The following is a 27,540-nucleotide window of genomic DNA, read 5'->3' on the forward strand; positions in this document are numbered from 1 at the left end:
CACAGGGAAAAACAAACGCATTATTTAGCATAAGGAATGTGGATTCAAACAAACAATCAATGCATCAGATGATGAATATGCACTTAAATGGGGGTAAACGTACTTACAAACAAAATAACGTTACTTTCATGTTTTAATCAATAATTGGGCCTAGTTCAGCTTGGTGTTTGAAATAATGTTTCCATCTGTTGGAATGCAGTAATCAATGTTATATTGCATAACGTACTGAATATTTGTAATTCTAAATGAGTGAACTTTTTCCTCCAAACTTTAGCAACAAATTAATAAAAGTAACAGAAAAAATCATGAACGTCAACCAATCATACGATACAATGAAACGCATGAACGCAATAAAATCCATTAAATTCTAATTCAAGTACAGTCACGGACATTCCGGGTTCTAACAACATCATTAACTTTGAATGAGATTGTTACAACCCAGAAGTGTCAGTGACAGTACAAAAGTGTCTCAGTGACATATTAAGGAAATATACTTACATTGTGCCTCCAACTGACTTTGTACACCCATGGATTGGACTTGATGTTGCACTCAAAGTATACGTCGATTCCTTCCCTGATGTTACTGGAGTTTAAATTACTTCCTAGTTCTAGAGTAACAATCGGGACATCTGTAAAAAAGAAAGAAAGTGGTAAGCACGGATTGGAAGTAACTTCTCTGAAATGTCTACAAAAAAAAAAAAAGACATTGCAACCACGCATACGTATCCGAAAGACGAACGGGCGTAAAAGTTTCCAAGAGAGAAAAAAAGCAAGTTTGTGTTAGTGCTGCGAAAATTTATTCAGCTTCTAGGAATAGTTTATCTCAGTTTTCTACGGAAAGAAAGTGGTCAGCGAATTGACAAGTTTCTTTCGGGCACACCAGGAAAGTTCCTTTGGACTTCACGCGTGAAAAGTTTTTTTTTTCATTGGCATTGTTGAAAAAAGCGAAGGGTTTTTTTCAAAGCTTCCATTGTTGTCTGCCTCCTTCTGAAAGATAACTAATGGAACTTTGTCACAGAAGGGTTGCTTGAGACACGGAACTTGTGTAGGACAACTGAAGAATTTGCCTTCGTTTCACTGGAAAGGTGCGCACGTTTTAGATAGTGTGCACAAACAATTTAAGTAGAGAAAGGGACATACGAAACATTGAAGAGTAACAAATTGCCAAGAAATCTGTATGATCCGGGGTTCGATATTTGTAGGTGTCTTGCTTATTTAATAGAAGTAATTCTAATTGATTGGTTGCAACAATAGCAGCAACAAACAAATATTTGTTGCTTATCAACTTGACAAATACCATTGTGCATAAGCATAGCTTACGGTTCTATGCCACCGTTTATTGCTTAAAATTGGGCAAAAAAGCAGGCGACTATAGTGATTAGCACATCGCGCTAATGTGTGTGACTGTCCATTCATCAATTTCATCGTATCATCACTCATCCCCATATTCGCAAATTAGCCAAAAGTGACACAAAAAGCGAAGTAAAATAAATCAAATCAAACATATTCTCAAGAGGGAAAAAAAATAGGACCATATTTAGCAATGGATGGACTCAAAAAGAAGAGTCAGGCCTTCACCCATTTCCAATCTTTTTATTTCGAAACCTGATATTCATATTTTTGTCACTTTGCGTCGCTTTTCTCCAACTTTTGACGAGGATGAGTGATGATCAGATGAAATTGATGAAGATACATTACACAATGCCTATGTTCAGACGAGGACTTGAACCCGGGAACTTCGGTAGCGAGATCGAAAGTCGACGACTTAAAGCGCTCGACTATCAAGTCGACTACTGCAACTCGTAAGCTGTAGTCTGAACCGAATACATTTCCCCGATGGCGAAGTGATAACATCGTCGCCTGGTGGAGGCACCTTGCGGTTACGATCTTCCTTTAAACTGTAGAACAAGTCCCGACTAGCCTGTGTGCATAAAGTGGACTTAAAAGAAAACTCGAACATGTATATTTTATTGTAAACTTAATCCATTGGTGGCAACTGTGAAAGTGTAGATGCATAAAATCAGGATAAAGTTATGTTTCTCGAGGGGTTGTAGCGTCAAATGAACCTCTACGCGATGTGGTAATAAATATGTTATTTATTGTGTATATTTGTATGTTTAGAGACTCGGAACGAGAATGAGACGGATGTTTATCCATCAAGACGAGAACGAGAAATGCAAAACTCGAGACGAGACCGAGAGCGAAAGAGAGACAGGGGGACGGGGAGACAAGCACGTCTACTTAGGAAAGCTTCAAACTCGTCTCGATGTCATTTCTACGAAATGTGGGGGTTTTCCATGTCTTTCCCAATCGTTTCCAATCTAGAAATATAACGCCCTCGAATAAAGTTACACGTTAGTACAGATAAGTAACAACCTCCTTAGGAAATGTTGACGGGTATTTCTTGCAATATTAATTACTACATACAATGGAACCTTGGCTGCGGAACCTAAATCAATACGACTCTGACATCAGCTGTGATATATTGCTTTCCCTTAACTTGGGTTCTGAAACAGAAGACTCAGTGTTACAAACTTGGTCCATCTTTCCGCTACAGTAAATGTCTTTTGTGGTCCTCGCGCCTTCAACCCCCTCAACACCCCTTTCTGGATTTACCACCGAACCGGACTCTTTCGCCTAACTACCCAACCAACTCTGGCTACAATTCCAAACTTCTCAAGCGTTCCTTCTCCACCCTCCTTCCCTCCCACACACAACCCAGCCTTCTCGATGCCCAGCACAATTGATGCTGAGGAGTGTCCACCAGAGCTATTGTAGGGGTCTACATTGCATCTGTGGGATTTTCTATAGTCCGGTCCGACAATGACATTTACATTGGATTAGCTCTCCGGTTGTCGGCAACTTTGTTTCCTGCGGATGAACTTCATCCATGGATCTCGAGGCATCCATTCAAAAGGAGGTTGGTTGTTTTTGTGGGAACTGGTGCATTCGTCTCCGCCGTGGCAAATTTCTAAAGGATGCCGGATCAGACATGTTTATGAGAGTTCTCTAAATGTTATGTGACATTTTATTATTTTGTTGTGTGAAGTTACGAATTTCTGATGCATTTCTTTGAAATAATTCTTAACTGTGCCGGCCCCTGTGGCGGAGTGGTTATCACATCGGGCTACGACCCCAGGGGTACCGGGTTAGAATCCCGGCCTGGGCATGGATGTTTGTGAGTGTCCATTCATCAATTTCATCATGCCATCACTCATCCCAATCTTCGCAAATTAGCCAAAAGTGGCACAAAAAAACGAGGTGAAATAAAGCAAAATCAATCAATAATTCTTTACTGAAAGCAATGAGGACAGTACTATGAGTAGTTAACGGCAAAATAAGCACTTCAAAATGCTCAAATGTGGTTTAAAGTGAATATTCCCAGTACAAAATGCACCAAAATTAACATGTGAAACAATGTAAATTTTGGACATTTTCGCTATTAAAGATTGATTGATTTATTTGCTTTATTTTACTTCGCCTTTTGAGCCACTTTCTAATTTACAAAGAGGGGATGAGTGATTACATGATGAAATTGATGGAATGGACACTCACAAACATCCATGGAAAGGCCGGGTTTCGAACTGGCGTCGTAGCGTGATTTGCTAACCACTCCGTCACGGCGGCCGGCTCACTATTAAAGAAAAGATGTTGCATTGTGTTATTATGCAGTTCCATATTAATTAAATGAAAATCAAATTGTGGGCGCGTCAGCACTTAAGACTATTTTGCAGCCGTCACATTATATAAGGACCAGCCCCTTACTGTAGCTATAGTGCAGGAGGCCTTAGAAAGATCGCTTCGCGGGCTTACAGCAGACGACAATATGGGGTGTGTCTGCGAGAACCAATCAGGTCCGCGAATGAGCGAGCCCGGTTGCCACAGCTAGCTCGCTGCACCCTTCTGGAAGGGTGAATGACCTCTGCCTCTTGCTACCTCGGCCTGTTTGTTCGGCTGAGGAGCAGACGACACGAGAGTATCGGCAATAGTGTTCGAGCGACGTCTGCTCTTAGCCCGCGGAACGATCTTTCTAAGGCCTCCTGCACTATAAAATAAACATATATCTCTGAGGAATAATATATCCTTACCTAAATAAGAACTGAGGCTGTGAAGGGGCACAGTATAAGGACAAATCACAGGGCAATGCACACAGCCCCACAGATGATTATACTGGTCATATGTCCAGACGCCAGAGCCTCGTTGGCCTGTAACATTGCAGCTACCAGGATGTACTACTGGAAAGGGCCACCCTTTACACCCCTTGTGCACTTACATGTGCCATATTTAGTCATTTATTTCGCTTGTTAGCATGAAGGCACCTCTCTTTGTGGACTGTGAAGTGGTAAACAAGATTCCTTTTTGGGGGCGATACATGCAAAAGATGGCTCAGTGATTGGTGGGGAAATGTGGCTTCTTTTCACGGATTCATTTCTGGCCAAGTTGAAACACCACATCGATAATTCATAAACAAATTATAGGGTACAGGACGTAAGGACTACCACATAAGCAGCTAATCCTACTGTCGTGATTTTTTCTCAATATACATGACAAGTTATGTTATGAAGTCGAATTTGTGTTAATTTCACTATATTCTCAGACAGACTAATGACTGGATCTGCAGTTTTAGGTAAACAAGGTGCCTCTACCCGAAATCAAACCCGTAACCTCTTGATTACAAGGCCACAGCGTTACCACAATGTCACCAGGAAGGTATTTGAATATACAGGAGCTTGCGGTATAAAATGACTGGAAGCTTTAAATCTACCATAAACGAATAAAATAATATCTGCCAGACAAGTTAAAAAATGAAAAGAAATTCGGGGCAAAATAATTAGTTCCTCTATGTTAGACCTTCATAAGGGCTATGGATTACAAGATCCGTATCTGAAATTTGTGTATTAGATCTAGGAATATGAAACTTCATAAGGCATCCAGGGATCTGAAACTTGGATAAGGAATCCGAAATTTGGATAAGGGATTCAAGGATCCGAAACTTGATAAGGGATCCAGGGATCTGAAACTTGGGTAAGAGATACAGCGATCCGAAATTTGAATAATGCATCTATCGATCCAAAATTTGGGTAATGGATCTAGCGATCCGAAGTTTCGATAAAGCATCAAGGAATCAGAAATTTGGATAAAGGATCCAAGGTTCTGAAACTTGTGTAAGAGATCCGAAATTTGTGTAATGGAACTACGTAGCGATATGAAATTTGGGTAATGCATCTAGGGATCCGAAATTTGGGTAATGGATCCAGAGGTCCGAAACTTCTGTAAGGCATCCAGAGACATTAAACTTAGATGAGGCATCCAAAATTTGGATAAGGGACCCAGTGATCTGAAACTTGAATAAGAGATCCATGAATCCGAAACTTGGATCCGGATATGTGTAAGGAAACGTGGATGTGTATCATTTTTGGTAACGCCTAACAAGGCTACGTAACATTTGTAACAAGGAAAAGCGAAAGTAGTTTCTAAATGAACAACCTGGGGGCGTGGATGCGGCTAAATTAGACCCACAACGCCACCTACTTCCGGCCCCTCGTCTCTACTACGGCTGATTAATCAGAACTTTTGCTTTATCTTTGAAGTTTGCGTCGGCTGTTTTGAGGCGCATCCGAACCTGGTAATGAAACTCTTCTTTAGCTCTGTTTCGCCCGTGCGAAATCCAGCTATTCGTTCTGATTTAATTATCTTCTCTTTGAAGCCGCCGACTGCAAACAATGGCAAAAGAAAGAACGGAATGTGGCTCAACGTTCTTACGGAACTAGCTGGTAATGTGGGGCACGTGGATATTATATGCAAAAATTAATTTCTGCATGTATGGTTCCCCGTATCTGTATTTGGCCCGGTCACAAAGGAAATATATTCCTGTGAAGCAAAAAAAAGCACCGTTGAGTTCGAGCCACGATTTCGATAGCAACGATTCTGTGCAGCTAAGATAACGAACAGCAGGCCAATTGTCCATCCGTATTTTTATTCTTGTTTATTCTGTATGCCGTTGCTGATGATGAAGCAGACATTGTTCTCTGGTTGTTCTCATTTCTCTTTCAACTCAAGGCTCTCACAGTGAGGAAAACAGAATGAATAAACACTGTGATGGACCACTACTGTTACTTTTGCCGTCTACTGTACCGATCTTGAAATTTATCCTGACTCAAGACATCCCACTGAAGATGGAGACGATTGGTGATATAAACGCAGGAACGCTCGCAAAGAAACATTCATTCACAGGCCAGGATTCGAATCCAGAATCTTCTGTGGATAAATCGTTATACGTTTGACCACCGTGCTGAAGTGAATGCATCGATCAATATAATTGATACACTAACTTGTCACTCACAATATCTGGCATGCAAAGTGAATGTTACAGGTACAGTCAGCGACAATAAAAATGGGGAACCGAGATCCTGAAATACTCGCTTCCCTGCAAGCCGTTATGTGTGTTGCCTATCTCTACGGCGTTGGTACAAGTTGCCATGGAAACGTTGCTATTTAAATCCACTTATCGACGTAGTATCATGTAAAATCCGTGATAAAGCCGTCTGCTTGAAATGCAGGAGGAAGCAAACAGCACTGTTGCTGGAATCCCGCTTTACACTGTAGGTCCGGACCCTATTAGTAAATCTGGGCATGAAATGGGCTTAAAACAAGCAAAACGTTATAGATATGATGTATATCGTAGAACACCAACCGGTGTCGGGATCGAACCATAGGGGGAAGCGTTAGCTCATAGCCAGTCGCTTATGCTGGATCTTCACTTGCAGAGGTACCTAGATAAATGTAAACCTATACAACTCTCAAATGAATGGCAACTCACACATTTTAGGTCAAATGACCTTAAGACTGCATCGGCACGATTAGCATTAAAGAGAAGAGATGACCAACAATAGTTCCAAAGTTAACTCTCACACACACACTCCCATAAGTCTCTTAAACTGTCTCTTAACTTCTCTGTACTTCTCACTCAGTACTCGTCACTCCCTCCTTACAATTTCCCGAAAGGAACATTACCTTTCCAAGCCAAAGATCAGATCGACTGTCCAGTCCAAGACTCAACTTGCATCCTCTCAAAAACAGAATCCTCCTACTTCCTTCTCCTCCCTCCATTGTTCCTCTCTTGAAGAAAGAAATGCATTCTGTTGAAGTAACTCATTCTTTTTGTATTTCCTGCCTTCTACAAAGCTAAGTGTGACTCGAGTATGAGATACACTACGGTATTATGAGTGAAAATTTGTTAAACTTGATAATTATATTGCGTAGAAATTTTAGTGAAAAATTCAAGCCCGAACAGGGCTCGAACTCATATCACTGACATATTATGCATTTTTTTTGCCAACAGAACTATTGAGCTATTGCTGGTTTCGCCAGATCAGTTGCTAGAAATAACACGCTTGGAGTCCTGGTAGAGTCTGTATTTCTGGCTAAATCTTTTACATAAAATATACCCTGCGCGTGCTAAAAGTTACTGTGATATTGTGCTCGTATTTTGGTTCTTTTGGTCCGAATATGATATCCTCGACTTTCCTTTATGTTCATTGTTCTGCACTGTTTTGATCCTCCGGACATCACCGATGACGTAGAGGTGACGTCCTCGCATTAAAATTAAGAGTCGCCTGGTTCGATATCGGGAACAAGAGACACAGTGTTCGGATCTCATGTTAACTATAGGTACTGCCCCTATTCGACGTTCTGTGCATATATACACAGTGAACTTAAACAAAAACTCAATCAGCCCAATCAATCATATGTCCTTCCGCTCGTCGTAACAGATTGTTTAGACAGTTTTTAGAGCAAACATCAACAGTAGTTTGCAGAGAAAGACTGTTTGTATTGGATATTTAGTTGCTTTGCAAACTTGTTACACCAATGAAGGTTACTTGTGGATATGAGGGAAGAATATCAAATAATCACACATGCTTTATCAAAGATTCGAACTGTTGTTTTTCTGAAAATCATATTGACACTGCACGGAATACATATGATACAGGAAGTTAAAAATTAAAAATAAAAAAATATTTCCCAAAGTTCACATGTAAGTAGAGTTCGCAGGTGTCATGTGTCAACTAAAGCATACCATAGTCGATGGAGAGATGGGCTGAATCTGACAATCAGCTTGACCTGTGTAGGGTTACCGTGGAGCACACATACTTTATAAATAAATTGTCTGTAACCTTTCGTTGGATACATATTCCTGCCGACTTGGTGACCGAACGCGTTAATTTGACGATTTTCGATCTCGCCACCAAAGTCCATGGGTTCGAATCCCTGTCTGCACATCGGTGTTCTTTGTGAGTGTTCATCAATTTCATCTAATCATCCACATCGACGCTATCAGCCAAAAGTTGAAGAAAAGCGACGTTAAAGAACAAATACCAAAATACAAGCTACCCATTTAGATAATTGTAACCTCCTGTTAGGAAAAGCAGAGTACTTGAAATCATTGTGAATAATAATCCTGTGTATTTCTGTTCTACTTGGGACCTAAATATATTATATTAACCTTTAACTTTTTTGCAATGAAATAGCTATAGCCGCCCCCGTGGCTGAGTGGTTAGCACATCGCGCTACGACACCAGGGGTCCCGGGTTCGAATCACGACCTGAGCATGGATGTTTGTGAGTGTCCATTCATCAATTTCATCATATCATCTCCATCTTCGCAAATTAGCCAAAAGTTGCACAAAAAGCGAAGTAAAATAAAGCAAATCAATAAAGAAACAATTCAATGAAATATAACAAAACGTGTACATTTTCGGACACGTTCGTAAGCTTAAGAATAGAGCCATCGCCAAAAGTGAAGGCCTATTAGACTGAGATAAGCGCTAATAGTGACTTGTGACAGCAAATTCAGAACGTTGCATCAAAGATATGTCGAAAAGATAACAAAAGGTACGACATTTTTAAAATCAAAAGCGAGCCACCTTGATGGCCAACAGCGTTGGGTTCCCGTTCGAGGATTGAATTCCAACTTGGCCACGGGTGTGTATCTTCATCACTTTACCTGTTATCATTCATCCTCATCGTCGCAACTAGCCTTAGAACGGCAGAAAAGCAACGTATAATGGGAAACTCAAATTCATTTAGACGAGATTACTTTCAGTGTGTACACGTAAACTGTATCGCCCAAACTCGTTGCAAAACCAAGAATTTACATTGCGAACAGTTTGAATACCACCCCGCGGTATGAACCAATGTTTCACGCAGCGTTCTCTGAATAGTAAACAGGTGGTGAATGCAGGAAGGTGACTGTGCCAATAGCTCCCCTCTCCGACACCACAAAGGGCTTTGTGGTGCGGCATTTGTATAGACACACGGTGCATCACTATTAACACAGTATGCACGCTGTCTGTCCGTCGAGCAGCACTAATAGTAACTTTCATGGCTTGAGAATGAGACTCTTATTTCAGGTGATGGTCATGTTGGAAAACAGAAAAAGATATAATGTACATTGTGCAAGAAGTCTCGTGCAACGTATGTTCTTTCTTTCTCGTCCTATGGCAAGTTGTTTTGCACGTATACACCCCTGATGGTTGATGATATCTCCTATCTATCTAGGGAACAGAAAATTCGTATGTGTAAATCTCGCGAGAAGTTATGAGTATATCTTTTTATAATTTATTTGACTATTCCATGAGGAAACATACATGCTCATAATTTACGCATTTTTTTATATTTTACTCTAATTCTTGTACTTTTCTTTCAAATGAGAATTTTATCATGCAAATTCGTTCGCATATTTTTGTAGTGTACTTACAATGACGTTCTGACTTTTTTGTCATTTGAGAACATAACCAGAATGTTTTACTTCGTTATACTTATTAGCACATGTCAACATACAGAAGTAACTACATAAATATAATAAGTGTGATAAAAAGTAAATATAACGTGGTTGATGAAGACAGCAGACAAAATATTAGTGAACATGATTATTCCGTAAAGAAGTTTTGGTTAATATTTAATTTGGTTAATAATTAAGAATTTCCAAATTACGCATTTCCAAACATTAAAAAACCAGTAAGTCAATTTTGTGCTATGCCATAACTGCTTAATGCCATCACCGGTGAAATACGTCTGGCTTTCCAGACAGCGTGACAACAACGCTGTTGCCTCGTAACCAAGAGGTCCTGGGTTCGAACTCCTACAACGGCACAGTAGTTCAGATCCCAATTTAAAATGTATGCTCAGTCCTGATTAGCCAATCTGACTATAAACTGAGCTTAGAACAAACATTTGATATAATTTCTGAAGTTGTGAATCTACCTATATGTACAATCAAGGATACTTCAATAGTACTGAAAGTCAATGGGATCGGTACAATCCAGAACTGTCCATGACTGTACCACCAAGGGATTTCCGTTTCCGGGAGAGAGATAATTCTATACCTATTAGTGGTACAAGGTACGTGTTTTATAAGTAGGTTTACAAGTGTTAAACTCAAATAAATAGTAAAATGACTGTCAATTCTTGGTCCCTCCGGAAGCAAACCTATAGAAGATTCATACTATTCGATTGGAGAATTTATTATTGTTTTACCGACAGAGCGGCAGACTGAAATAAGAAAGTAACGTCACAAACATGGTGTGGACTTTATGGGACCGCACTATTTTGTGCCCTGCTGATGTAACGAAGCTGTTTATTTATCTGCACCCCTCTCCTCTAGAGCTTCGTCTTGATTTGACATCTAGCGTCGCTTTTCTACTACTTTTGGCTAATCGCGACGATGAGCATGAGTGATAATACGATGAAATTGATGAAAAGGTACCTACAAAGAACAGCTATGCCCTGGTCAGGATTCGAACCCGGGGTGTATTTACGCGCTGTGCTGTGCCACTCCGCCATGGAGGTCGACACATGCAGAGTTTCCAAACATATACAAAGACTAAGTGTCTACGACTGTCTAAACGTCAGGGTTTCTTAACTCTCACTAAGCGTATCTCCTTAATTAAAAACCAAAGTTACCAGTTGTGACCACTCGTTTTAACCGTCCAGATGCAACGAATTCAAATATCCAAACAGAATTTTCCCAATTTCCAGTTTATAAAGTAGCTCCTGAGTTAATTGTGGAGGCATATGAACTTTTACCCTTATTAATACGAGCGTGCTACCGAATGCAATGTCCCTAATCTTACAGTCCATCGACACGATAAAATAACGCTTAACCTTTCTGAACGTGCGCAACACCTGTTAGTCACGCATAACGCGCTGTGTCATTTGAATTTCCAATGCGAGGTAATCAATTGGACACCGGGATAGCGTTGAATGCGGATGTGGCGGGAGCCTTCGTGTGAAAGTGGTCGACACGAACTGTCGTCGCATTAATACGCAAATGGTACTTGTTTCGTTGTTCTTTCCTTCTTATGTCGTGCAGCATTCAACTACGAGATACGTCTCTGTATATCGTTTCAGTGTACTAATCGCCAAATAGAGCCGCTGTGGTCGAGAGGGTTGGGCATTCCTGTGCTACGCGGGAGAGTGGCTCTGGGGTACGCCCACTTTCTAACAAATAACATCCACATTCAGCGATATCCTTTCACGGGATGCTGCTAAATACGTAGCTCCACCTTTATAAGAAATAAAACGACGGTCTGTCCGCGTCATCAATACAGGTTGGTTTCATAATACCATCCTGGATGTCGGAAGTCGGTTGCTCAGATGCCAACCCACCCACGTCGACGAAAGCATGCCAGTGAAGAGAGTAAATATCCAAGTTTTTAACCCACCTTACAAATGTTCGATATGTCCTCCCTTAATGACTCGATAGACGTAAAACGAGCAGGTAGGCCCGTGGCATCGCCTGAGACAACGGACTACGTATGGACCATATTACAGAATTGATCTGTGAGTCACCAAGGGAGGATATATCCAACATTAGTAAGGTGTGTTAAAAACTTGGATATTTACTTTCTTCACTGGCATGCTTTCGTCCCCGTGGGTGGGTTGATCTCTGAGCAACCGACTTCCGAAATCCAGGAGGGTATAATAAAACACCCTGTACTTGTCTCAGTTAGTACTAGAGCTACGAATTTAGCCTACTGAATTGTATGTGGTAAACAATCGCCTTGTGATCGAGGGGGCCCGGGTGAAATTCCCGGTGGAGGCGCAGTGGTGCGAATTTCATTTTACACTGTGGTCCAGTCCCGACTAACATATTTTGAGATAAAGTTGCCTCAAAACAATTTTTGAGAAACAACTGTGAGTAACGATTTAGTGTGTTGTAAGGTAGTGGGTGTATTTTTGTCATTTACCGTAGCTCTTCTGCCACTTTTGGCTAATAGCAACGATGAACACGAGTAATGATTAGATGAAGTTGATGAAGTGACAATCACAAAGAACATCGATGTCGGGCCGGGACTCTAGACCGGGAAATTTGGTAGCGAGATCGGAAGTCGGCTATTTAATGTGGCGGCGATTTTGGGGGAGGGAGTAGTTTCCTCCCACTTTATCCACTTTTGACCCAACACTTTGCTAAACCTTATCTTGCCCCCTCCCCCCGTTTTGACACCTTGCCCCACCAGTTTTGGAACCCAATCGCCGCCACTGCTCTGAGGAAAACCTATGAGAGACCATCATATTGTGTGGGATACCTGTAGAGGAAATATCTATTTTGAATTTTCAGTCTACCCTTTTCTGTACAAAATTTGTACAATTTACTAGTAGACAACTTAAATAATGGTAGAAAGTCAAGGTGTATAGTTATGAAGTGTAAATTACAGCGTATCAATTACCCCATAACAATCATATTACTTCTGAGAGACAGTGGACATTGTCAAAGTAAATTTGCATGCTAATATAACAGCAACGTCACTGACATTTAGACATGTACATGAGCTCTATGTACAGTTCCGATTCAACTACGCGAACACAAAGTTTCACTTTTCTACGCCTTCTAATTCTAAAGAAACAGGGTGTGGCAGACCGTGGTCGCACAAACAGCTCAAAAAAAACTTAAGAGTGAAGCTACAGTCATGGATAATGAACACACCCGCCCTCGGTGACCATAGCCACACACCACTTTCACAGCAAGCATTTACGTTATGAATTTTCCCGACGATCCAACTTCTAAATTACGTAATTTTTACGTAGAGAGGCCGGAAAAGAGCGTTAGTTAGTCTGGACTCTTGCCGCTGTTGTTTCACTTCTTCTCCCAGGAAGAGAGCTGCAGACTCGCTGCGCAGAACGCAGAACTTGATGACGTAGAACATCGATTTTTCGCACAAAACTCCCGGGCTGCGCGTCGTTGCAGATGCACGCCGGGAATAAGCAACATCATTGGACATTCCTTCCTCCCTGTAGCTAACGGTCTGTTTAGCTTTTTTTCCCCGCCACTTTTCACTGAAAATATGTTTTTTTGTCTAGGATGTAGCCTTGCTTCAGCTCTACATGCATGTAACGTATTGATCACATGCTTCCGGAGGAGAGAGGAGGTAATCCTTCTTTTGAATAACAAAGAATCACGAGAATCCATGACACATCATTGCACGATAGAGTGATGTACCGTAAAGACAGCTCTGGATATTGTACGGTTCATATTCAAGTCCTTGAAAAACTACATGTGTTTAGATTTTTTTCCAGAACTCCTTGTTTTGGATCAATTAGCTGTTTCATTTATTTCTGGTGTCGCAAGCCTATTTTTATAACTATAAATACTAAGAAAGTAATTAATTAACACTAAGACCTAAACAAGTCAAAAAGGGCAAGTGTGTGAAAATATGTAATAATATTGTATGTGGAATTTACTCATTTCCTTCATTCCCACGCCGCGTTTAGGTTTGAGCAGATTTCTCGGAACTGCTGACATGCTGTCACTGCTCCAAGAATCAATAGAGATTATTTGCGAAATATGGCAATAGTAAAGATGAAAGTACACATTATTTTGAAAGAAACAACATCTCTCCCACAAATATTTCTGCGTTACTCGGTGAGAACTAGAGAAATGGCGCAAACATGTAAAAATATGTACTCTAATCGGAAAATATGTAATACCACTCAAAATATAATATGTATCCAATACCATGCAATAGGTACAGGTATATCGTTCCTAACATTTTAAGTCGCCCACATTTCTCAATTTTTGACTTTGCTACATTAAAAGGGGAAAATATGTAATTATATCTAAAATTCCGAGTGTTAATTATCACTCAGTTTATATTTACTTACGAGACGTCACTCAAATGTTTACACGACAGAAAACATTCGGGAATAAGTTGGAGCAGACTGCTAAGGTCTTCATACATTTACCTCTTTAATCAAGATTATCGTGTATCATTTAGTGTAGAAACTGTTTGTAGATGTCGAACATTCTCAGTATTAGAAAATAACATAACATTTGATGTTTTGTGTATCTCTCTCTCTCTCTCTCTCTCTCTCTCTCTCTCTTCTATCTCTCTGCTTCCTTTCTTCTTTCTTTCTCTACTCCTCTTCCATCCCTTTCTACTCTTCTCATATCTACCCGCTTTATCTTATTGATTGATTTGATTGAGTTTCGTTGATTTTACTTCGTTTTTCTGAGTGATGATATGATCAAATTCATGAAGGGACACCCATAAAGAACTCCCACGCCAGGATTCGAATCCTGAACCCCTAGCGTCACAGCGTACTGTGATACCAACTCTGCCGCGGTCTTTTTCTCTTGTTCCTCCCACTCTTAATTATTTTTCTTGAAGAGAAGAGAACAGTGAAGTGAGGACAGGAGAACTAGACCAGACACTTCCAGACTTTTCGAGATGAGAGCGGGAACTAGATAGACTTCTGTTAATCACGACGAGACAGATTTTCTAAGCGAGAGATTTCAGTAATCAAGAGTATAAGATACATGAAACCTTCTCCCGAATAATAAATAATATATATTTTAACACCATTATGGCTTGTTTCCAAGATATGAAATACTCAATATGCTGACCAAGGCAGAAATTTATTTTATTAAAAACATAAAAAAAACGTAACGTTTCAACCTTCTAGCAAGGTCTTCTTCAGACTCTCAACATTTGTACTTGGTGCAGAGTCTGAAGAAGACCTTGTTAGAAGGTTGAAACTTTACGTTTAGTTTATGTTTTTAATAAAATAAATTTTTGCCTTGGTCAGCATATTGAGTTTTTAATATATATTTGAATTTTTTTGTATTTCTCTTGCACGTAATATTGATTATCTTCATTGTTATACAAACAATGTAACTTGTGGTTTAACGTGATAGTTAAGACTCTGTAGTACTATAATATAAACGTCTTCGTTTACTCTGAAAATCTTTCGGCTACTTGAAACCCGAATATGGTCCTTAAGATCTGAAAAAGTATTTTGTTTGTGGTATCATAAACACTAGCCTTACAAAATCCCAACTGGTATTGGGCAAGGATGTAGGAAAGAAGGAGTGTAAGGGTTAAAGGAAATCAAGTTCACTTTTGGTGCTCTAGCTACGGAAAACGTACACTTTATACTTGATGCTGGGATTGATTATAATTGTGGTATATCGCTGGTTTTTATGTACAGTCACCTGCAATAGATACTAGAAACTTAGATCCTATGATGCTAGCTTTCCTGCATGGCGTTATATTCAATGTCGAATTTCAGTAGCAAGTCTTCAAGAGAAACATCTGCTATCATCTTCGCGATTAGTCAAAAAGTGGCAGAAAAGCGAAGTAAAATACACCCAATCAATCAACTTCGTATATCGCCGTAGAGCTAGGCAACACACATAAGGTGATGCACGAAACGAGTATTTCATAATCTAGTTGTCTTATTTTTATTGCGGGCGACTGTATGTCATCTCATCTAAAGTCGTGGGCTAGGGTTGTTTTTTGTCTGGTGTGAATGTTGCTTAAGATCACACGTGGCCTAATGCTTAGCGCTCCCTGTTTTGGTATTGAAGGTTCCGGTTCGATCCCTGGTGGCACCTCTAAAATGTTAGCTTTATACACTTGAAAGCAATAGCAGCGGACTCCGGTCTCGAAAGCCAGAAAACAGCAGCGATGGAACTCCACGGGTTGACCAGTGAAAAGCAGCCTTGACCGTTATTAACATAGCATACTATATACTGCTTGCTACATATGACGGCGATCGCCCGCGCATGCAGCGAGAGACTGGCCAACGCGTTGTCAGAATTGGTTGTGGCAATGAATTCACTAGAAACAGCTTCAATGCAAGGGACGCGGATTGGCTGTTGCAGTCACGTGACTCTCCACTGTGTACCGCGCATGTAGGATGATCGGTCATCGCATATGACAAGCTGTATAATAAACAAACGTTCCTCATTACCATGGTTCTTATTTACCAGGTAACTTAAATCTATCGTTCTGCAACTGGTAATATTTCCACAGGTATTCTGACATACTTATATATCATATTTTTCACGTCCGCAATTCCACGCTGTTTCAGCAAGAGGGGCCACAATACAATTCAGTTTTTCGTTAAAGTCCATTGACCTGGTTCTATTTTTGCATAGAGATCAAATACTTCATCTCTCCCTTGTTCCTCGCATCCTTCCTTTTTGTCTCTCTCTCTCCACTACTCTTGAGCTGAAGTCATCTAAACTCTTTGAATTATGGAAGAAAAATTCGCAGAAGTTATTGTATCAGTGCGATGCACGAACAAAAACCCACCGCTTGATTTTTCCCTTCGATCCTTTGTTTTTCTGATAGCAAAAGAACGACGCTCTACGGCTTTGTTTCCTTGGCAACAAGCCTGAATCCTGTAAACTGTTCGTGCCATGGATCCTGTTCCTTAGTTTTTTTTTTATTTTTCTCCGCTTCTTCTTGCGTTTAAGTTTTCCGTCTCGAGTCAACAGTCCCGGCTCCATTATCGTGCGCATGTCAAACTTAAGTGGTTTCTAAAGGGGGTAAAAGAAGGCTGTCTCCGTATTGATATGAGAGAGACATAACAAGTCGTGTTGTTAAGTGAAGGAGCTGATATAAACACCCGCATCACCTCAAAGTACAACTTGGCAGATCTTTCCTGTTGTAAGTCTTCTCAGAGTTAGTTGCTTGCTCTGTCCTGAACTTCAAGCTACAATGTCGAGGGAGTGTCGTCGTTTCTTCTTAAACGTTTAGGATTTCTTCAACTTAAAAGCATCTTCAGATGACGTCACCTCCATCCCTCCCTGCTGGTAAATACGCACCCATTGAACTGTGAGTTTCTTACGTTAAAACATTATTGTTTTGCAGTTAGTGTACCGATTATAATACCATTAAGCCTTGTTTCCATGATTATGAAAAAATATAAATACATTTAGTTTATGTTTTTAATAAAATAAATTACTGCCTTGGTCAGCATATTTATTTTTTCATAGTGTACCGGTAGGGCTAGCCTGCTAACATCGAGAATCGACCACTCAACGTACTTGCTTCTGTTGTAAAGGGTGTCCCAATAAGAACGCCGGATTTGAATTGCGCCATTGTCTTGTTGTTGGGTTGGCGGCACTGTTCTTACATATGGTTGTGGTTTAATTTGAATGGTGTGGGTGGGTATTGAACACTTGTGGTTCCAGCAGGACAGCGGTACTACTTGCCACACCTCCCACGAGACGATTGCCTTGCTGCACGACAAATTTCTGGGCCGAGCAACGGAGATCAGACTACGACTTCTTCTTTGGGGGTATGTGAAATCGCAGGTTTATAAAAACAATCCCCGAAACCTACCAGAACTCAAGGAGGGAGTTCGACGTGTCATCGAAATCAAATCGAGGAGCAAGTCTGTGTAAGAGTCATCGGTAATTTAATCGATAGAGCGACTACATGCAGAGCACGTATGACAGATATTGTTTGTCATACTTAACTGACAATTTGTACCCCTTGTAATGATGTAGATAGATATGCCATTTCATGAAGATAAAATATTTTTCACGTTTTTAAATCTGGCGTTCTTGTTTGGTTTGATTTGTTCATTTAAGTCCACTTTATGCATGGTAAGGCTAATCGGGACTGGACCTACGGTTTAAAGTGTGATCCGAACCACTATGTGCCTCCACCGGGTATTGAACACGGGACCCCTTGACTATAAGGCGACGACGCTCCTACTGCGCCATCGGGGAGCCGGTGCTCTTGTTTCTTGCTTTATTTTACTTCGCTTTTTGTGCCACTTTTGGTTAATTTGCGAAGATGGGAATGAGTGATGATATGATCAAATTGATGCATGGACACTCACAAACATCCATGCCCAGGCCAGGATTCCAACCCGGGACCCCTGGCGTCGTAGCGCGATGTGCTAACCATTCCGCCAAGGGGGCCGGCGGCGTTCTTGTTGGGACATCCATTATTACATGTGGTTTCACTGACTACGGAACTAGTCCTGAATGCAGAAGACGTAGTGCAATGGAGAGGGATCACGGCTACATCTTACGGTGATGAGGCAAATTTTATGTAGTCCCACGTGTGAATTTTATCTGTGAAGTAAAGTGTTCATACTGTAGTGTCGTCCATAATCTACAACCTGGTAACACCGCATGAAACTTGCGATGGGTATGGCGGGAGTTATGCTGCCATGTCGTGAAGGAGGGGTAAAGCTGTCTACACAATCGCTGTGAAGCAGAAAGTGAGCATCGCGTTTGATGAAGGACACTACGAAAACTGCTCGCAGAAATAAACATTTCTTGAATTCCGTTGTTGTGGAGATAAAAACGTAAAACTTTCCTTACGGCCTTCCTATAAAATAACAAAGCGGAGAATGAAGGATGATAAATTTACCAAGAGTCAAGAAAATACAAAGGTGAATACTATGTTGTGTTTTATGACAACAGAGACACTATTCATAATGCATTTGTTCAAGAGGGTGAAACTGGAATTGTTTGTTCCTATTGCGGTGCTCTGAATAATTATGGAAGAGAACTGTCCATGTCCGACTGTAGCATGATGAACTGCGCAGTTGGTTCCTGTTCCAGGATGATGAACGGTACCAGCAGACAGTGGTGGCCTGGCCAAAAAAAAAAAAAAAAATCTGTATCATCCTCCATACTCACCAGATTTATTACCCTGTGATTATTTCATGTTCCCGAAGGGAAGGTACTGCTGAAATGGCGTCCTTTTGATTAACACAGGGTCGAATCTTCAAGTCATATAACATATAGACTTGCAGATGTCGTTGCAATCGCTGGCCAACCGTGACAATGGTTATATCGATGCAGGAGGAATATACAGTCACCGGCAATAAAAGTGTGACACCTAGATCCTGAAATACTCGCTTCCCTGCAAGGCGTTATGTGTGTTGCATAACTCTACGGCGATGGTAAAAGTTGCCATTGGAAATTTGCTATTAAAATCCACTTATCGCCGTAGAGCTAGGCAACACACATAACGCCTTGCAGGTAAGCGAATATTTCATGATGTTTCACTTTTATTGCTGGTGACTGTACTTTGAGTAATCAATAGGTAATGTTAAAATATTTTGTTTCCTATTTAAAAGACTGTGTCATTTCATAATTGTTTAACTGTGTGTTTCAGAAAAAAAAATGTAAGTACATTTTGTGCACAGACTAATCGGAATTGGACCTACAGTTCTTAAAGCGCGATCGTAACTACTGCGTAATGTACGTCCATTGGGTATTGAAACCCGGGATACGTCCATTACAAAAGTGACAGCATTAATATTACGTCATCAGGAGACCCGGTGCATCACAGTGGTTGGTCCATAAATGATGTAGGTGTATATGCTTTTGAGATAAAAGCTTACATGTCTCTCAGGAAAACGCCTGTACTAAAAACTTCGTTGCACATCGTACGTTTCTTGGCGTTTTGTTATTTCGAACTATCACATTCATTTCCCCTTGGGAGAAATCGCTTGTCGTGTTTGAGTGCATTTGACATTGCATCTTGACACACACTTGCATTGTGATTCTGACTTTTCTGCCGGTTGAGAACACAACCGAGATGTTTTACTCCGTTTCCCTCATCAGGTCATGTCAGCATCTAGAAGCTACAACAAAAAGAAAAAAAATGAGAGAAGCGGATAAAAAGAAAACAGAGCATGGTTGACGAAAGACGGCATTCAAGATCTGGATGACGTCGGTGGCATTCCCCGATACAGCGAGCCTATTTCCTTTCCGGGTCCCGAAATCATCCCAGTCTCATCCCACCCTGTGTCTCGGTGGTTTGCGGGAGGGGGGGGGGAGAGAAAACCCGCGACCGGCGAAATGAATGCCTGAACGGAGATAATGTGATTTGTGTTCGTTGGTGGAATACCGTATGCGGTCCGGATTGCAGATCATGCTTCCACCGTGTTCTCAGACTCATCTCTCTGTCTCTCTCCGGGTAGCGCTTTCTCTCCCGGAATCCCTTTCCGGTGATCCACTGTCGTATCCTCTCTGGCGCCACGTCATTCTGGCAGAGATCATATTCTACAGCTGAGACGGTGACCAGGGTGTGGAAGCGTGTGCGGTTGTGCTTAGGACGGTCCAACAAAAACAGGTTGCAAATTTAATCGTTTCATACGGTGAAGCTATGTTTGGAAGGGATTTTGTCGACGAAAGAAGTAACTCTTAATTTATCGTGCTGTTTTCCCTGTAGTACTTTCTGTGGATCTGATGGTGGTACACGGTTTGGTCACTCGTACGGTACGAATTAGGCAGAGCAAGCCTGCTAGTCTGTTCAGGTAAGAATTAAATCTCACGTATGTGAATGACGGAGTTGATATCAGCCTGGAATGATCGCTGGACAATTTAAGGGATTTTGGACAGTATGTTGGCCAGTCGAGTTTGGTTCCTGGGGTTTGTGATGTGTGGTGGGTATTGTTCCGACATTGTTCCTGCGTTAAGCGGATCTGGGTTGGATCCAGCCTCATATCAGTGGCTACCTAGAAGCAACCATGGAAAGGGGAAGGTAAAGGAGGCCGAAGAGTGGTGATGATCACTCCACCCCTGCTGCGGATTAGAGCGAGAATCTGTGAGGGCAATGCACAGGGAAGAGCTTTCCGATTACTCTTTTAGGTGCGATATCGAGATGAGAGGATTTGATCAAGTTTATGTAGTTCTCGATCTCAAAAGGGAAGTCTCGCTTTCATCTTCATCTATCACGAGTCTCCAAATATACCGCACAAACTTTTCTAGCATATAGGCGCCATTAAGTTATAATGTTTGTCTTTGTGACGCGTCGTGTACACTCTATGAACCCTACAAAAATGGAATGTTATACTTAATTCTCACACACCAACGCTTCACGAACGAGACAGAGAACCTTGGAAAACAAGACTCGGTCTCATCATGATTTCAAAAAGATCTGTCTCGTTCTTGGTCTCGTCTCGAAAGTATCCAAGGACCTGGTCTCGTTTTCGTTTGTTTCTAAAAACCTCATCTCTATCTCGTCTGTGAACTCCGAGGTGAGAAAGAGACTTATTTCGGTACCACCCACATCCGATCCTCATTTGATTAGTCGCATAAAAGAAGTTGCCAGGTTTGACGAGCCACTATAGTTGGCCAGGTTAGGACATGTAAAAGTCTTTGCTGAAGTACAAATGATGAAGACAGTATTACAAGTGAGAATGTAAAAGGCAGATGCAAGATAAGGAATGGTAAGAGATGATAGAAGACATTGGATTGTGAGAGTTGGGAAAGTCAAACACAGCACAGAGTAGAACCAGAAACCAATAACAACCTGCAAAACTCAGCATTTTAAACACAACTCTAGATCCAAAATTTTGATTTGTTTAGAATTTCTGTTAACAGCATTCAGAGAATACGGAGATACATATTTTCTTGCTTGTAATATTTTTCGAAGATTTACAGGTTTAAATTAACAGTCCCTTGGCTGTTGCCCTGCCTGCCGACAAGGATTTAAAAAAAAAAAAGTGATGCAGGAAATACGAGGCACCATTACGAGATATATTGTTGTGTGTGTTGGTTGTGTTCTTTTGTCTCAAGCTACTTTCACGATTAGCCATACTGTGCATAAAGTGGACGTATAACACCAACCCAAGTTAAATTTTAGGGTTCTGCCGTTCTATCTTCTGCAGCATCCAGCACATCTGTACTGTAAAGCCCAGACAGACTATAACAGTACTGTATATTACGTTCCGTCGCAGTTGGTAATTTGATATACAGAAAAGTAGAGCAACCTACATGTGAGTCTCAATTAAGCAGCATAATGATCAACAATTGGTTAGCATATTTTCTTTACTAGACTGGAATATTTTGGACATAAAACAGCAAGGTTACGGCTCTCACTCTATCGCATAATAAAGGGTGTTCATAAAGTTAAGCACCTTTATATGAGAAACGCATATAAGTATTTTCTTCTATGGCATGAAAGAGAATTTTCCAGGACAACTGATCTCAAGAAGATTGTGGCTACTGTGATCTGTGGATTTAACACCCCTGTCTCTTACATGTGGGAGCACCTGAAAGATACCGCCTACGCAACTCATTCAAACAGTAATTCATGAATTGAAAGTAAATAATCAGAACAGCGTCGCAGCTAACATTGCAAAAGGTGTTGGAGAACATGATTCCCCGTGTCCAATTGTGTGCAACTCGCAACTGTGTGAAATTAACCATTTCCCCGTAAGGTCATGTAAATCCTTGAATACCCTGTACCAGTTGGAAGTAAGATAACTGACAGCGTATTAGATCATACAACTGTTCCCATGTGGTATAATGTCTGTTGCTCCCCATGGACAAGCTATAGCACTTCAGGTCAATTCCCAGAGGATCCCATTGTTAAGCAAGGAAACATGGATTTATATGGAGCTGTGATATACGTATATCAATCAATACATATTAGTTGCACGTTCTAATATTCATCAAGATGTACCAATAACATGGTGGCGCTGATTGGGCTTCGTAAGCACATCCCCAAAAAATTGATTTCCATTAATGAGCATGTGGAAAATCCAAAGCATACTTGATTGCTACCCTGGGGCGACGCCGATATATATGATTTTTACAGCAATTTACGTTGTACTGTTTGAAAAGTACTTAACTGGTGACATGCTGTCGTTTAGATACCAGGCATTGTTTTTTTTTTGTTGTTGTTCCATGATTTTACTTCATTCAGTTATTGCATCCACACTTGTTTGTATTCCTGAAAACATATGCAGCGAATACAAAATGCATCTGTGCGCTTTATTTATAGTATCAAATATTATGACCACCTTACCCCGGTTTCCAAGGACCTAAGCTTGTTCGACCTTTCCACACGACGTCGCTTCCAAGCTCTAACGGCGCTGTACCATATAGTACATTCCCGAGAAACCCGCCAGATACTTTCTCGATTCTAGCCCCTAATCGCGGCACATGCCTTTGCCATCCGTTCGCGAGACAACTCTTCGCTGACCATTTCCTCCCACAACACCTTTTAGGGAAATTCCTTCACGGTCACTGCTACAAGAGTGTGGAGCGACCTCTCAAATGACAAGAAACTCTTCCTCTCTAGGCCAATTGAAATCAAAAATTTAAAAATCATCTTCTGGAGTTAACTTACCAGTACTGAAACAGGGAAATGGAATGAAATGAAAACCTTCTTAGATGCAAGCATTAATTAGCAACACTCTTTCGTATATTCAGTATTTTTGTTACGTGTGTGTGTTTATGTGTTTAAAGTTTACTTTTTAATATTTTTATTGCATTATATATGAATTTTTCTCGTGTACTGTTTCTTATCTTCATAGTTCTTTTTTCGTTGAGATTTAAATACGGCGCTGTTGTCTATTGGGTCGGTGCATAAGTTCGTAGCGTTTTGTTATGCATTGACAACACCGCGTTGCCAAGAGTTCCTTGTCCGTTATTCTATTGTTATTGCTTACTTTGTAGTTTTGCGTTCGTGAAAACACAGTGTATTCTAATTCTGAGCACATTTTGTCTATTTTGTGGACGAAACAAGATGGAGTGTCAAGTGAACAAAGTTGAACATTTCCGGCACATTCTGCTCTTCGAGTTTAACCGAGGATCAAGTACAACAGTAGGAAGTCTTTCCTGATGAAGCTGCTCTTGAAACTTAGCTAACTGATTTATTCATCTCAGAAACAATTTGTGCTGTCTACGGGGGTAATGCCATATACTGAAAACACAGCAGTTCTACAGGCGAGGCATCGAACTCCTCCCCAACGCTTGCAGATGGTCGCTGACAATGTAGGCTACTACATTATTGACTGAGTGAGGGTTGTTGTGACTGTATTGTTAGAACTACAATAACAATGTTTCATCTTACCACCTGTGTTAATTAATTATTGTATTCCTGTTAACGTACGTTATAAAACGCTACGAACTTACGCACCGACCCAATATATCAAACCCTTATGTACTAAAATCAATGTGTATAATATAAAGTAGAGATAGTTACATGGAAAAAGAGGCCTGTGCTTTAACTTTGCCACACCCCCTAAAAGGAAATAAATAAAATAAATATATTTTATTTTTTCTTCATGGACATCCCTATGGCTTAGCCGGAATGCCGTCGCCTTGTAATCAACGGGTCTCGGGTTCGATCCCTTGCAACAGTTGTTTCCCAGTTTACAGGCCGGATGGTTTATTCTGGTACATTTCCACATACGTAAGAGGGCTGTTAATGCCAAATGTATCTTTCATACAAAAATGGCGACTGATTGCACTCTGGATAGAAGATCCCGTGGCCAAGCGGATCGAGAAGTCGAATTTCCAAGTTGCCACCGAAGTGCTCGTGTTCCATCCCTAGCCTGGACTTTAATTGTGAGTGTAAACACAATGTAAATACATGCACCTTCGACCGTGATATAAAAAAAAGTGTGGGGTCCTAACTCCACACCTCCAATACACCTTCATGGCGTGATGCAAAGCACAGCGGAGCACTTTACGTACTGTCCATGTTCCAATAGCTTCAGGGCAGTCATCATATGATCGGTGTATAGGAACAAGGACGCCATCTTGCCTGTAGACTGACTTGTATCAACCTCTTGTCCCGTTTGGTAGTAATCGTGTAATTTTATGCAGTGTCCCCTGCAGGAGAGACGCTTGTGTCTGTATCTTACTTTAATTTTGTGTACCAGTCCAGAACCACTAGAGAGCGTCCGGTGCCGTTAACAGAGCTCTTACAATGAACCCCAGAGAGGACATACTCGACGTCATGACCTTTGAGTACCTCAGAGAATTCAGACAATATGGATTAAACCCTTAAGCGACCTCCGTGCATAACTGCACCCTTATAATCCCCCCTTCAAATGCAAAGAGTCGCTGCAGTTCGTGCAAAAGAAAAAAATAGGGTTAACGCAGCCAATAATTATATTTAACGTGGTACACAGGAGTGTAATTTGGGCAATAACGAAAGCTTCTCCGCTATTCTTCATCACAGGAGAGGAAAAATGTTCGGTATAATTACACCGGCAGAAGAGAGAGAAAAGGAAAGAGAACAAAAAGAATGAAGAAAAAAACAACCTACTTAAAATTCCTTAAATTTGAGCCCCGTTCCCGGAGTCGGATAAGTGCATCCCGCAGGGTAATGCCCCCCTCTTTTGCAGAAAAAGGGGGTGGGGGCGTGCTTTACCCTCCCACATCCATGGTAGTTATTCAAATAAATAGCCCAGTTAGCTAGCACGAGCGTGCACCTTTCACTAACGCTTTATCTCCGAGTAATTTACGGCTATTTATTTTTGTGGTGTTGGAGATGGTCCAACTCTTGCCTCCATTTTAGTGAATCATTGTCCACTCCTCGCCCTACCCACCCACTCTTTTCTCTCCCCCTCCTCTTCTTCACGTTCTTCTCTTTTCATTCCACTTCTTGCAGGGGGGACACGAAAGCAAAAGAAGAGACTGCAAGAGAGAGAGAAATGTATTTAGTTGTGAAAAATAAGCGTCCCGGAGAGAAATACGATCGTACGGCACTTGAGTCACCTTCATCAAAATCTTCTTGCTTGTTTCATTTTCGGTTCTACTCTCTCTCTCCTCTCTCTCTCTCTCTCTCCTCTTTCTCTTTCCAGTGGACGTCTGTTGACTGATCGCAAGAGTAGGAAATGGCAAAACCGTACACTTTTTTGTTATTTCCTTACGATTCTCCCGCAAGTACCGGATTCGGCTTTTCTATGCACAAGCTTGGCAATGCTCGATTTAAATCCACACAGAGACAAATCGGGACCAGCCTTACAGTCTAAAGTCATGACCTGAACCAAGACTGTTCAACCTGCTGAATTTGTGAAAGAGCGCTCTAGTATGCATGACTGCAAAATAGAGATGGCCATATCCGGATAAAATTTTATCCGGATTTCGGATATCCGAATTATCCGGATATCCGAATTCTAAGGATTATCCGATTCCAAATTATCCGAATATCCGAATTCTAAGGATTATCCGGATATCCGACTTATCCGTTTCCGAATTATCCGGATATCCGATATTAGAATTATCCGGATATTTTAATTATCCAGATAATAGGATTATCAGAATATTCGGATATTCGAATGTGTGCAATTTCGGGACAGGTTTCCGAATATCCGTTGTGGCCACTCTTCCTGAAGACCGCATAGCAACACAGTAGCGTTGTAACAGGGGAGGGAAAATAAGAAGTGAGCGAGGCAGAAGGCTTCGTCGGTCGCGTTCGTAGAGTGGAAAACCCATCGCAACAGTGCAGTGTGGCATTGTAATCGTGAAAAAGAAGCAGGAGAAACAGGAGCTGGTTGCGTGAAAGGCAGGGAAGAGGGTTTTCTCGCGTAGTAGTATTTGTTCCCTCTAAATGGAAGCAGGTGTGTTTGTGCAGGCGAACAGTCAACTTTATGCTCGGATAGAGTAAGCGGGGTTTCTTCAGTGAAATCCGAATCACTGTGCTGTGTGCCTCCACTCTGGATAGAACACGGGACTCCTTGATGACAAGTGAAGAGAGTTATCACTATCGGGAGTGATGGTCTCGTAAATCAGTACGAAGCCAAAGGCCCCTGTGTAATTATTTTTGTGTCATCGTCTATTTCATAAAAAAAATTACCTCATCGTCGCGATTGTGCAGATACGTAGAAAAACGACATTTACTTAGGTTTGGTTTATATTATTTTGCTATTCTGCCACTTTTGGCTAATCACGAAGATTAGAATGAGTGATCAAATTGATAAAGGAACAGTCACGAAAAACACCCATGCCCAGGCCGGGATTCGAGCCCGGGGTCCTTGGTGTCTTAGCGCGATGTAGTAATCACTCCACTATGAAGGTCGGCTAGAAAATAACCGCAACAGAAGGAATTTTTTTAAAAAAAAAAACATATCCATTTACACTCGGAGAGTTTGGTGAAATAAGAATGGTACGATAAGTAACAGAAGGAAATGTAACGGATGATGAATAAAAGCAGGAAATTGAAAAGAAGGAGATGAAAGAAGAAAAGTAACTTTCCGGAGGGGCGCAACAGAGAGCAATGGAAATTCGAATCCACCCGGTAAAAAAAGGCAGAGAAAGTCGTCTGTTCATCTGACCGATCACCTGACCTCTAGCCACACAAGGAATCCATCTCTCGTGTAGGAGCAGAGCACCAAGAGAGGAAGAGGAAAGAACAAGGGTTCAGACATTCAAGACCATTGGCGAACCATATTGTAGTCCCCATCATAAGCTAAACTGAATTTTCAATTTTACTAACAGGCATTGCATTTTGTAGCGCGTATTAGTAGTCTATTATTTTTA

At 41.1% G+C, this 27,540-nt stretch overlaps 1 protein-coding gene across 3 annotated transcripts in view; it reads right to left on the bottom strand.

Moving 5' to 3' along the window:
• Window positions 1-27,540, bottom strand: part of LOC145985239 (adhesion molecule nephrin-like) — an 807,500-nt gene that overhangs the window by 54,862 nt on the left and 725,098 nt on the right. For all 3 annotated transcript variants that reach the window (XR_014441408.1, XM_083119010.1, XM_083119009.1), the window contains exon 8: window positions 499-629. Coding sequence is in view for 2 of the 3 variants with exons in the window: in XM_083119010.1 (XP_082975136.1) it covers window positions 499-629 (131 nt within the window). In the remaining variant the exon portion in view is untranslated. The remainder of the gene's footprint in view (window positions 1-498; window positions 630-27,540) is intronic.

This window comes from Lepisma saccharinum, chromosome 3 (genome assembly GCF_977018435.1).
Source record: "Lepisma saccharinum chromosome 3, izLepSacc3.1, whole genome shotgun sequence".
Taxonomy (NCBI): Eukaryota; Metazoa; Arthropoda; class Insecta; order Zygentoma; family Lepismatidae; genus Lepisma; species Lepisma saccharinum.